General features: G+C 32.5%; 1 protein-coding gene across 5 annotated transcripts; it reads left to right on the forward strand.

Annotated features, from left to right (window-relative positions):
* The first annotated feature begins 216 nt into the window (after positions 1 to 216).
* On the forward strand, positions 217 to 11,645 carry LOC129966944 (uncharacterized). Of its 5 annotated transcripts, XM_056081557.1 has the most exons (6): positions 217 to 402; positions 2,572 to 2,804; positions 8,140 to 8,345; positions 8,456 to 8,638; positions 9,226 to 9,404; positions 10,398 to 11,645. In XM_056081557.1, the coding sequence occupies exons 3-6, from the start codon at positions 8,291 to 8,293 to the stop codon at positions 10,401 to 10,403; spliced, it is 423 nt and encodes a 140-aa protein (XP_055937532.1). In that variant the 5' UTR covers positions 217 to 402; positions 2,572 to 2,804; positions 8,140 to 8,290; the 3' UTR covers positions 10,404 to 11,645. The 5 variants fall into 5 exon arrangements, 2 of the variants coding, with proteins under 2 accessions (XP_055937532.1, XP_055937533.1); XR_008784325.1 differs by lacking the exons at positions 217 to 402; positions 2,572 to 2,804 and adding an exon at positions 8,771 to 9,129 and having other exon boundaries at positions 6,297 to 8,345; XR_008784324.1 differs by lacking the exons at positions 217 to 402; positions 2,572 to 2,804 and having other exon boundaries at positions 6,297 to 8,345; positions 8,456 to 9,129.
* The last annotated feature ends 431 nt before the right edge of the window (positions 11,646 to 12,076 follow it).

A 12,076-nucleotide genomic window follows, 5' to 3' on the forward strand; every position in this document is an offset into this window, starting at 1 on the left:
CTGAATGACAGGCTAATTTTTTATGAAAGTCAGCAGATTTATTTCTCAATTTATCCCAATAATTATTTCGGGTTCGAATTTGGGTAAAAAAATTTCTAATCTTTTCTTAAGGTGATTTGCTGAGTACAAATCTTTGGAAGAAGAGAAAAAATTATAAGAAGTTTCTAGATTCTGGTGAATCTATAAAAACTCAAATGATTAATAGGTTTTCCTATTACTATTGCTTGCACTCCACGTTAGGTTTCCTTTACAAAATATTATGAACTATGTAGTTGTCTTGAATATAGCTTAACTCTATACATTTTATTAACTATCATTGTTTCTTGTGAATGGGTTCTCCATGTCTTTAGTTTCACCTTTTCAAGAATTGCTCATCATTGATACAGAGTTGAATAATAATGGGTAAGTTGCGTTTTTTTTTTTTTTTTTTTTTTTTTTTTTTTTAGTATGCGTAAATATATTAATGGAAGATTAGTAGATTTGTTTTTATCTCTTGAAGATGCAAAGAATTGTTATACTGAAATATTAGTTTATAATTTTTTTTCCGAAGAAGCTTATCTTTAATATTTTATAATTTATATGTTAAAAAATTCTTCTTAGATTTGACGATTTAATTTTCATATTTGAGAACATATTTTTAATTTTCAGAATTGTTTTACCTTCTCTTTATAATGGAAATTTTTGTGTTTATTATTAGCAGAAAATTCCATTCCAGATTGTCTTTTGAAATGAATGTAAAACTATTTATTATGTATCACTATTAACATTAAACTTGGAGAAAAAATGACGTTGCATTTTTATTTCGTAATAGCATAGCATTTTAGGCTTCAATCGTCTTGGTCTAGTGCTAGTTTCATTAGGCAGTGCTCTCTGGAAAGGAAGTTTACAGTCGTTCGATTTGTAGGAAAATTAAAAGTCTGAATCTTTGTTCTTTATTAGAAATAGAAGTTGTATTTTGGAATTAATGTATAAAATTTCACTCTTTAAAATTACAGCTTTACATTAGCTAAAGCATGCTATTGAAATAGGCAACTAAACAAATGGAATTTTATTCAAGTTATAAGTGTTGTCACTATTTTTTAAAATTAAATCTGCCGAAAACTAAATGCATAGAAATAAAATTGGTATCAGTGAAAAGTTGACTTTTAAATTCTTAGAAAATTGGTTTCTTTGTTGTATGTTCCAGAATTGTAGAGGAAAATTATCTATTACTAGAAATGAAATTTTGCAATGAGTTTAATTTTTTAATTAAAAAGCTAAAATTTCGAAAAAGTGAATTTTTTTCGGTGAATGACACTCCTCCAGACGTCGCTGTTTGCCAAATTTGATAGCTTTAGGTCCAAAGATATGTCCGAAGAGCGTTGCATTCCTTGTGTAATGAGAATCTTTGCACTGTGTAATATAAAGAAAATCAACTAACCCAAAAATAGGAAAATTTCTTGAAATTTAGTAATACAGGACATGAATTTCGGGTCTATTTCTAGCAACCATATTAATGCTTTTAATAGAACTTCGAATGTTATTGGACTATCTGTGATGACGAGCCGAAATTTTTGAAATGCATCATTTGAACAAATGTCAATACTTAAAAACTTTTATCATTTTTGCTACAATGGTGTGGAAGAAACTAATACAGTATGAAGCATATAAAAGTAACTCTGTTTATATTGAAATTTGGGTCCACAGTTTTTTCAATTGCTCCTTCTTGCTTTGAATTTTTCATGCAGAACGTTTTAACTTTGCTTGTTGCTTTGATAACACATTCTGCAAAATCGTAGCACAATTATAGTTTTTTGGCGTGGTTTTCTTAGCAGGCTTTTACTGGGAGAAATTAATGTTTCATTATCAAAACATTTTGCAAACACTTTCAAAGCCACTGGGATTATTGGTAATTCTAATGAAATAAACTAATAAAAATATGATTATACACCACCTATTGTAAATATTCCAACATATATTTATTGTATAATAAACTCATCAAGGCAAAAGCCCTTGGAAAACCATGCCAGTGTTAAGAAACGTAAAACGTATTTGTTTGATAATCTTTGTTATGTCAATGCAAGCTGAATAAGGTATTCTCCTTTTCTTATCCGAATGTTAATAATAGCAGAAGGCTTTAACACGTCTTGGAATGTTGAGTAAGCTTATATGTTCTGTTATGCAACGAGACGTTCATATATTTGTCTGATATGCTATTACGTTTACGATGCAGATGGTGTATCATTGTATGGCGCAGCTTAGCCAAAGCTGTTTTTTGTTATAGAAACATTGTTCATTCATTCTGTTATGTTTGCCATTGATTTCAAGTCTATATAAAGACTCCTGTAGAATTTTTTTAAAAATTTTAACATTGATTTAGGTTTAGATTGAGATACAATGGAACCATGTTGAACGAGCATAATTCGCTGAGGGAATCTTATTCGGAATGCAATATACTTGTAGAACGAAACACTTGTCTATACAAATCTGTAAGATACAAGATGTCTTCCACTTCGAAAAGAAATGAAAAAGGCATTTCTTTATATAATTATTTATAATTAGAGATAAAAATAACCACAATTTCTCTTTCAGCTCGTTTCACAAAGAATTTAGATTCCAAAGCGACATTTGCGTCCGTATGCTGTCTATACTGAAACTATCTTCGCTCCAAGTGTCATTCTTCCAATTTCTGGATTAAATATCCAACACTGGGTTTCAAGTAGGTTTGAGGAGAGCGCCTGATCTTAATAATCACACCACACCATGCTTGGATGACGGAGGACTATATTTTCTTTTGGATTTTCCCACTCTATTGGACTAACCAGGTATGTCTACATAATTGTGGCATCCTAGCCTCTTAGCGGTTACTTGTGTGGAAAATTCGGAGATTATATATTTCTTTTCCACTCTTTCAGAATACTCGAGGATTGGATTTTAATGCCTTCCAAGGTTTTTACAAATCGCTCAAAACATTTTTAAAACACAAAAGACAATTTGGCATACGAAGCAATCGAATCCCTTTTCAAAGATGAGTAATAGATCGCAAATCATGAATAACCAGGCAATAAATGCAATCCCATTGAATTAAAAATAAAAGTTGAATATCTTTCCGATACGATATGCATTAAAATCGTTCAGGTGAATTTTCCAAAATACTCAAACTACAATTCAATTATTCCAATAATTTTCATGATTGATAATTTGGAGATCAGCTCTATTCTAAATATTGATTGTCCAAAATCTTTCATTTAACTCCCTATACAGTTTCGTGTCGAGATATTTCTAACTAATATCAAATGTTTCATTGAACTTGTTGACAATTCCTTTGGTTTCTTCATAATACAGCTTCCACTTCTTTCAGTACGTTAAAACGTTAGTTTCGGTGATTACATGCTGTTATTCGAACTTCTGCTTAAGAATTGTGATATAGCAAATCTCGGATTGTGTAGTAAAAATTAAATTCTTAAAAAGGAGACTTTTATTGTTAAAACAAGTTTAACTACTTAATCAAGAGCCGCATCTGGATGTTGAGAATAAAAATCTTATAGTTGATATTTGTTCGTGTCGAAGAATTTTTGTCGAAAACAAGGTTTTATAAGAAAAGGAATAAATTGTTTGTTCAAATATTAAAATTCCAAACACCAAGGCGTACTAGTTTTCTGCTCTATTGGTTATGGAATTTCCTAGATATACTATAGAGAAGTGACTAAGTGCTGAATACAATCAGACAGATCGAGATAAATTTGTGCACGATGAAAAGAATTTTTCTGGATGATGAAAATGTTAAATAAAAGACTTTTTAACTTTGAGTAGTTTTCAGAATGACCTAATTTTTTTAAATGAATGAGTGATAAATCGAATTTCTGTTCTATGTGATGGCAGGGGAATACAAAAATTATTGAAATTCTAATGTCACTAGCCTTTTTATAGGAGTTAAATGCGTTATTTTGTAATTCATGTTAAAAGTGTAAGGATTTTTACATTTTAAAAACGTGAAAAGTGCTAGTCGCTGATTCATAAGTGGAACCTATAGTGCACACTTAAGTTCCCGATCGTTGTCTTAAACATTCTGTTGCTTTTCGAAAGAATTTGCTTATATTTAGGTTTTCTTCAGTTGTCCAATCCAAGTTATACATAAAAAAAAATCTTTAAATTGCCTTTTATTAGAAGTTTGTGTCATTGGTCAATTCCTACTTATTTCGTTATTCGTGTAGGTTTATATTAATATAGTAAATCTAAATTGTATAAGCGTAGTTGGTAGTCATGCATTTTGTTTGCATCCTTCCCATAATGCTATTCTTATTGCTTTACCTTTATTTAATCAAATCGCAAATTCTCCCGCATGTTATTACATGAAATGTATTATAAAATTTCAGTGGAGGTTTATTTTAACGTTTTCGGCGTGAAGCGAGTCATATTAAATGAAGTCTTAAAATTTATTAATTAAAATTTGGGAAATTACATTTAGTTTTGTATCCATCTAATATAAGAAATACAAAAATCTTATATTGAGATTGCAAATTTGAAACAGTAAGCTGAAGAAATGCAAGGAAAACATTAGTGGTAATGCAGTACGTCTAACTCCAGATTTATACTTACAAATATCTATTTTTAAACTTAAGAATCATTTCATGTATTCTATACAGATGGCATTTTATCGAAAGTTTAATTCTTAATATATTTTGATTGTAATGAATCGAATTATTTCGAGACATGATCGAAAATTACTAGATGTCCATTTTTGACAGTTTCATACCGAATTTTGAGGAAAATGATGTTTAAAATCATGAATCGATGAAAGCAGTGCAGAATATAGGTAATATTTGCATGGAATTTAGAATAATGCTTTTGAGCAAACCGCACGTCTTATTTAATCTGTTTTCCTGCTTTAATTCACCGTTTCGCTCATCATAACTAGCATAAATTCGCCGGGTTTAGTATTTTTAAAATTAGGTTTGTGTTAATTTCAAAAAAGTCGTTTCCGCGATGCATGGCTGGACGCAACGGGGGTACTGACGTGCATTTTATTCTGAGGTTAAAATGCATTATGTAAATGAGAATATTGAGAAGTAATGTGCATTGTGAATGACATCGCGTCTCATCTTAAGCATGGGCGTGATGTACGGAATGGAATTAATATTTCGTTTTGGGAGTCGTCATGTATTTAGTCGAAACAGTGCAAGGTCACATTAGGCCGTGAATGAAGTGATGGCATAGGGGAGTGTGGAAATAGCCAATATGAATACGTGATAAATTATTTCGCCATGGGTTTATGGGAAAAGAAACGATTGCCTTCATGGCTAACTCGTCGAGTTATCGCGTATTGTTACGCAATGTTGAAAATTGGGAATTGGAAGTGTTAGCGGGGGTTGAGAGACAATTGTTGACTGTATCATGGTTTGGGTTATGTAGATAATATTTGCGAACATCAGAAACTCCAAGTGGAAATGGCTATGTGGGTAAGGTGTAAAAGTTTGAGTATCGGGGTGGCGTTGGAGGTGTGGGTTATGTTTGTGAAAGTGTGGGTCTCTGGGTGGCGTTGGAGGTGTGGGTTATGTTTGTGAAAGTGTGGGTTATGTTTGTGAAAGTGTGGGTTATGTTTGTGAAAGTGTGGGTTATGTATGTGAAAGTGTGGGTCTCTGGGTGGCGTTGGAGGTGTGGGTTGTGTATGTGAAAGTGTGGGTCTCTGGGTGGCGTTGGAGGTGTGGGTTGTGTATGTGAAAGTGTGGGTCTCTGGGTGGCGTTGGAGGTGTGGGTTGTGTATGTGAAAGTGTGGGTCTCTGGGTGGCGTTGGAGGTGTGGGTTGTGTATGTGAAAGTGTGGGTCTCTGGGTGGCGTTGGAGGTGTGGGTTGTGTATGTGAAAGTGTGGGTCTCTGGGTGGCGTTGGAGGTGTGGGTTGTGTATGTGAAAGTGTGGGTCTCTGGGTGGCGTTGGAGGTGTGGGTTGTGTATGTGAAAGTGTGGGTCTCTGGGTGGCGTTGGAGGTGTGGGTTGTGTATGTGTGAGTTGTGGTTTTTGGGGGTGACGGTGTGGGTTGTGTATGTGTGAGTTGTGGTTTTAGGGGTGACGGTGTGGGTTGTGTATGTGTGAGTTGTGGTTTTAGGGGTGACGGTGTGGGTTGTGTATGTGTGAGTTGTGGTTTTAGGGGTGACGGTGTGGGTTGTGTATGTGTGAGTTGTGGTTTTAGGGGTGACGGTGTGGGTTGTGTATGTGTGAGTTGTGGTTTTAGGGGTGACGGTGTGGGTTGTGTATGTGTGAGTTGTGGTTTTAGGGGTGACGGTGTGGGTTGTGTATGTGTGAGTTGTGGTTTTAGGGGTGCCGGTGTGGGTTGTGTATGTGTGAGTTGTGGCATTTGCGTACTGTGCAAGGATTTGATACTTCTAATCATTTGGGGTGGCTTAGTTTCACCTTCGTGGCCAATATTTTAATAGGAATTAGGAATATAATATAATATAAGCGGCGAGTTTAAAACGTTTTGAAGTAAGAAAATTATTGAAAAATGTTTAGGAAATTGAAGTGAACGAGGTTTAATATGTAAGAATTTAATTCGTAATTTTAAATTATTTTGTATTTAAATCCCATCAATAGGTAGTTATATTTTTTCGGATGGATACATTACTAAATATTCATGCTGAGTTTCTCCCTCCCTTGAATCTCAAACCAGAGGAAACATAGAACAATTAATTAATAGATAATCTTTAATAAGTAACTCTTTGCTTAAGTCAGCAATTATAACTTGTAATGACTTTAATCAATAACTGAAGTATCTCCTTTATAGTAAGGGGAAAAAAATTGGCGGATACCATATTAATGCAAACTTTCCAATGAGCAGAGTAGATTAAAATTCATATTAAGATTAAATTTGATATTTCAGTGACATAAATCCCGGAAAACCCAAAGTTTTGCTATGACGGAATCCGATAAAAAGAAAAATTTATACTCGTAATTATACTTAAATTAAAATATTAATTTAATAGAACTTTTAAAATATCCAATTTCTCTGAATAATATTCATTTATTCTCATTTAGGGGGGATTGGAGTGAGTGACGGCTTATTGGGAATCAATATCTCAATGTAATTAAAAGCTGCCATTTTCTTTCAAATTCCAATTAGCTGTTTTTGCCATCAAAAGCAGTATTAGCTCCGTATCTGAGGCTCAATTATTTGACATTTCGTACTTGAAACGAACTTTTTCTCCCGGTTTTGGAATTAAAATCTCCAATCTGCCTCGTTCTTTTTTGGCTTTCTGTACATTAACTATTCCTCTAGTTGATGTAACAATTTGGAATCTCATTAAAAATACCTAGTTCAATTCGGTGTCTAATATTTATACATCCTAATGTGATACATATAATTTTTACTGAATAAAGAAGACGAATTCTTACTCTTCAGTTATCTAGAAATAACTTAGTTTGTTCTATATCGCAATTCGGAAATGGAAGTTTGAATAGCTTCATGTGAAGGAATTGCAATTGTCTTCGAATCAAAATGAATGAATTAAAGGCAGTAATCGGTTAGAATAAGGCTAGGAAAAACCTTTCAGAAATAGAATTGAATTAAGCTACTAAGCATTTGAGATAAAAAAAAAAATCGTACTAAATTAAGCTATTTTGAACTTACTTGAAATTATTCAGATAAATTTCGTATTGCATTTTATACTTAAGTATATAAAAAAATTATCTTCATAACACTTAAAAATATGAAATGAGTTAAGGCAAAGATGTTTTTTCTGAAATCAAATTTGTTTATTGTAAAGAAAAACAAAAGAGGAATAATCTCTGTAGTCCATTCCCTTTTAAAATTTAAAAATTACTAACAGTTGCCCGCTCAAATGTTTTTATCTATTGGAAACTTTCTAAAATGCATTAAAATCTGCACATTTAATGTGGAAGAAATATTCATAATCTTTGAATATTCCACTCGAGTAGTTTCTAAGCGACGAAAATGCTATAATCATGTGGATTTTACATGGTACAGTCTAATATGACAGAGGAAACAGTGGCAGTTGCTCTCTTGTGCCCTCTTCTATAAATGAACAGAATGTTTAATGCAAATTTGACAAGTCTTTTGTGTAAGACTATCCAGTGGGAAACGTTTAAATCAAATATCTGTAATACTAGAAAGTTTCTGTTGAATTCACTGGCCTTTTCACTCATCAGTGAAATACGTCATAGAAGTCATCAATTTAACAAAATCGCCTGCCGTTGTTGGAGCTGTTCACTGCAAAGAACACTTTTTATGCTGTTCGCTTGAAACAGTGGCCAACTCCTGTAAGCAAAGCGACCGCCTTTTCTCTTGACGAAAATATGGATGGCAGCTATCTGGATGGCCACGAAATTTTTTCTTTCGTACAGAAGTAATATCGGTGAGTTACGATATTTATAATTATCATATCGTGATGAATGTTGGATATAATCATGTGATTATATCTATGGTAATTATAACTGTAAAAATGTACACATTTTTTTTCACTAGGCATTGACAGACAGTACAACATGGCCTATATCCATGTCATTTTGCTTGATAAAGGCACTACGTCAACCACCAGTAGTGTTGCTTTCTGTTCCATGCACTTGATTGTCCACCCCAAATATGCTGGATGCGAGGAAGTATTCCTTACAGGTGATGTTGAAGGTGATGAGACAATTCAAGGGCGCAGTAAGTTCGCTATTTATATTAACAAAACGGCATGGAATTTGAAAACCATTAATTGGTTCATCTAGAAATTAAATTACTGGAGGCTGCAAAGAGATGCGAAACATAATTATCTTAAAATATTTATTGAAACAGATGCAGCCCTATTGGCTACTTACCATAATGAATTACCGGAATTCAAACGCCTGTCATACGCGTTTCTGAGTATAGGATTCAAAGTAATTGAACGTCTTAGAATGGAATCACCCAGTGACCCTCGTTATGAGGGAAATACTCCATGGCCAGGAACCGTTTGAAACTAGATTCCAGCATCTACGCAGGACAAAAATGCTTCTAGGTAATTCTGTTGTCTCTGCATGGCTTGTGGTAAACTTTCTAGAATGACCAAATTTATTAAGTTAAATGAATGCCCTTTCAGTTCCAGCCATAAAGTATCTACATATGTGTAGTAGGTATCTAGATGTCCTGGAAAGAACGTCATTGAAGTAATATCGGTAAGTTGTGCGAATTGTCACACCATCAAATGATTTCCAATCATTGGCTTGGATTATCGAATGAGAACCATAACAATGTACTTCTATTTGTTTTAGGTATTCTTCTGTCAGACAACTCATGGCCGTTGATGCTACTTTTCCGGTTAAAAAGTATGTCATCACCATCGATAATACGCTTTTCAAGGTCCAAAAACGTCTTCACTAGAAAGCAGTTCTTTATACGGGGAGGATATTCCCTTCAGATGAGTTCGAAGTACATGGAATTCAAAGGCATGGTAAGTTTCTGAATTATAACAATAAAACTACCACAGAGAGACACTCGATAACCATTTTATTTGGTTTCTCCAGAAAGTATATCGGTGGCAGTTAAAGATAAATAAACCATAATTTCCTGGAAATAATTATTGAAATATCTACAGTAGTTTTACCTAAGAAAAGAGTTGATATACTTATTTCACGATATCAACTTCTAAACGTAATTGTCGAAGTAATCGGCCTAGGTAAGGCTTTCTTCATGGTGTATACTAAGGAAATATTGCATGGACAGAAACTTTTTCAAACATACGCCTGTGGCAGATGAGCAAAAGATGTTTCCATGTAATTTTTTTTCGTCTCACTTTCAACCTCCAGTAAACTCATTTTTTGGAACGCTCTAAATTCATTGTAATTTTTATTTAAAATGCATATAATTTTCAATATTTTGTTAATCGAAGTAACTGGTACATACTAATATCAGTAAGGTCACCAATTTCATTTCCTTTTAAAGTATTTAAATGATAATCCAGAAAACTTCGGTTGTAACCTTAAGAAAGAAAACGTCCATGTTTGTCAAACGAAGCTTCAAGAGTTGTTTCTTTCTCCATTATGCACTCATTCGTTCGTTCCGAGACAGTTTAAATGATTCTATGACAGTTTCTAGAAAAGGGCAAAATAACATATGGTATTCTGAAGTCTAACCAATAACTGCGGCTACTGTGCTAATGCTATTTGAGCATTATTTGCTCCACTTCTGATCCTTAGAGAATACATATATGCACAGCTTCTGAAAGATCTTGTTTAGTTAATTATTTTAAAATCTATAAATCACTATAAAGTTTCATTTTCAAAAGATCAGCCATTGGTAAACTTAAATCTACATTTGAAGTAGGATTTCTATTCTCGCTTCTATTAATAGTGAAATCATAAGCTTCGTTTGTAATTATCAATGCATATTTAAAGAGTAAAACTGTCATGTATATTCTGCCATTGAATGGTTTCTTGTTTTTCAGATCTAATCTATTCCGATTCAGATGTTGACTTGTTTTGTTCGAAGTGATCCTGCCACAACATGCAGTATCTGAAGCTTCTATCAAATGCAAACTAGAATTCGGAGCCACTACAGTTAAAATGTTGATTTCCGGACAAATGTAGTTGGTTAGTAAAATTATAAATGTTACACCAAATCCAAAATGTATATTTTCTATCAAAAATCATCAGTTTGCATAGTGGTGAAATTGTGATTACTAATGTAATGGCAAATTATTTGAAAATATCAATATGTCTTTGAAGTATTTCATGATCCCATTTTAAGGCTATGACAATGAATCTTACATTTTTGGGGATATTTTTTTAAAATTGGGAAAGCTTGAAGTGCATGTAATTATCATTCCAAACAAATGTTTGGCATATCAATCGATATTTCATCTAAATTGTTTGAAATTTTCATATATCTACTTAAAACGACTAAAATATTGGTTTGCATTCATTTTCTTTAAACGTAGTGCTTGCTTTGTACTTTGAGAAACAAGCTATTCTGAGACAATCGATATCGATAAACATGTTTCATGTAGATAAATTAAAATGTAATAGATGATTTCTAGGAAAATCAAATAAGTCAAATTTCCAACAAAACTAAAAATTTACTGCCACAGAACGAATTTTTGAAATAAAAATTTGCATATGCATTCCTCCCTTATTGTCAACGGATAATCCATCTTTATGTTATGAGGTGATTTGTTACGATTGCTTTTCATCACCGCTTACTGTAACACAATTTGAAAAATTGAATTTTATTGTTATGAAACGATTCATTGTAGTTTCTTCACATCAGCATAAGGGCTTGTAATATACTTCTCAATTTATCTACAATTTTATAAAAATGGTAGTCATTTGTTTTTATTTTGTACTGAATGTTAATGATCTCGTAACTAATTTCATTATTGTCGATTTCTAGAAAGTAACTTAATATTATAATGATGATGATGAAATAAGTGATCAAATATCTGAATATATTTGCTATAATTATCTGTGTATAGTTCTAATATGAAGGGATTTTGCAACTCGTAATTATCTGAACATTCTTTTTTGAAATACTGGTCTTAATTAGGGAAAAATGTTTTATGCTAATTTTCGGTAGTTGGCCCCGAAATCTCTGAAAATATTTTAAATATATATTGCTAAGCTGCAACTTGGAGTTTTTGCACATGAAATGGTTCTATGCTTTGAAAATTATATTTTATGCTTGAATTTTAAATTTGTTTGATGGTTGGAACTGTAATTTTAAAATAGTTTTTTTCTTTTTTTTTTTGCTCCTCGTTAAGTTTTACATCCGAAAATGACATAAAATTTATAGTATTAATGATTCCTAAATCCAAATTTAATAGTACATGGTATCGATACTCATTGTTTAAATTTAAATTTAACTTTAATATTTCTGAAATTTTACCGTAGTTTGAGAAGGTATATTAAAATTAATCATCTATTCGTTGCATCCATTTGCAGCTGCGTTTTAATTCAAGATTTTATTCTTGTTAACTATTACTAGCTTATTTTTTTAAAATGTATTTATAGTAAGATGAATAGTAAATTTAAAATACTAAATCTTGAATCCTATATACCTTAATTCGGTTTTTAATTTTGATGCAAATGTGTACATCCGCTGATAAAGGATACTTTGATTGGTTCGGCC

Source organism: Argiope bruennichi, chromosome 4 (genome assembly GCF_947563725.1).
Source record: "Argiope bruennichi chromosome 4, qqArgBrue1.1, whole genome shotgun sequence".
In the NCBI taxonomy this organism is placed as follows: domain Eukaryota; kingdom Metazoa; phylum Arthropoda; class Arachnida; order Araneae; family Araneidae; genus Argiope; species Argiope bruennichi.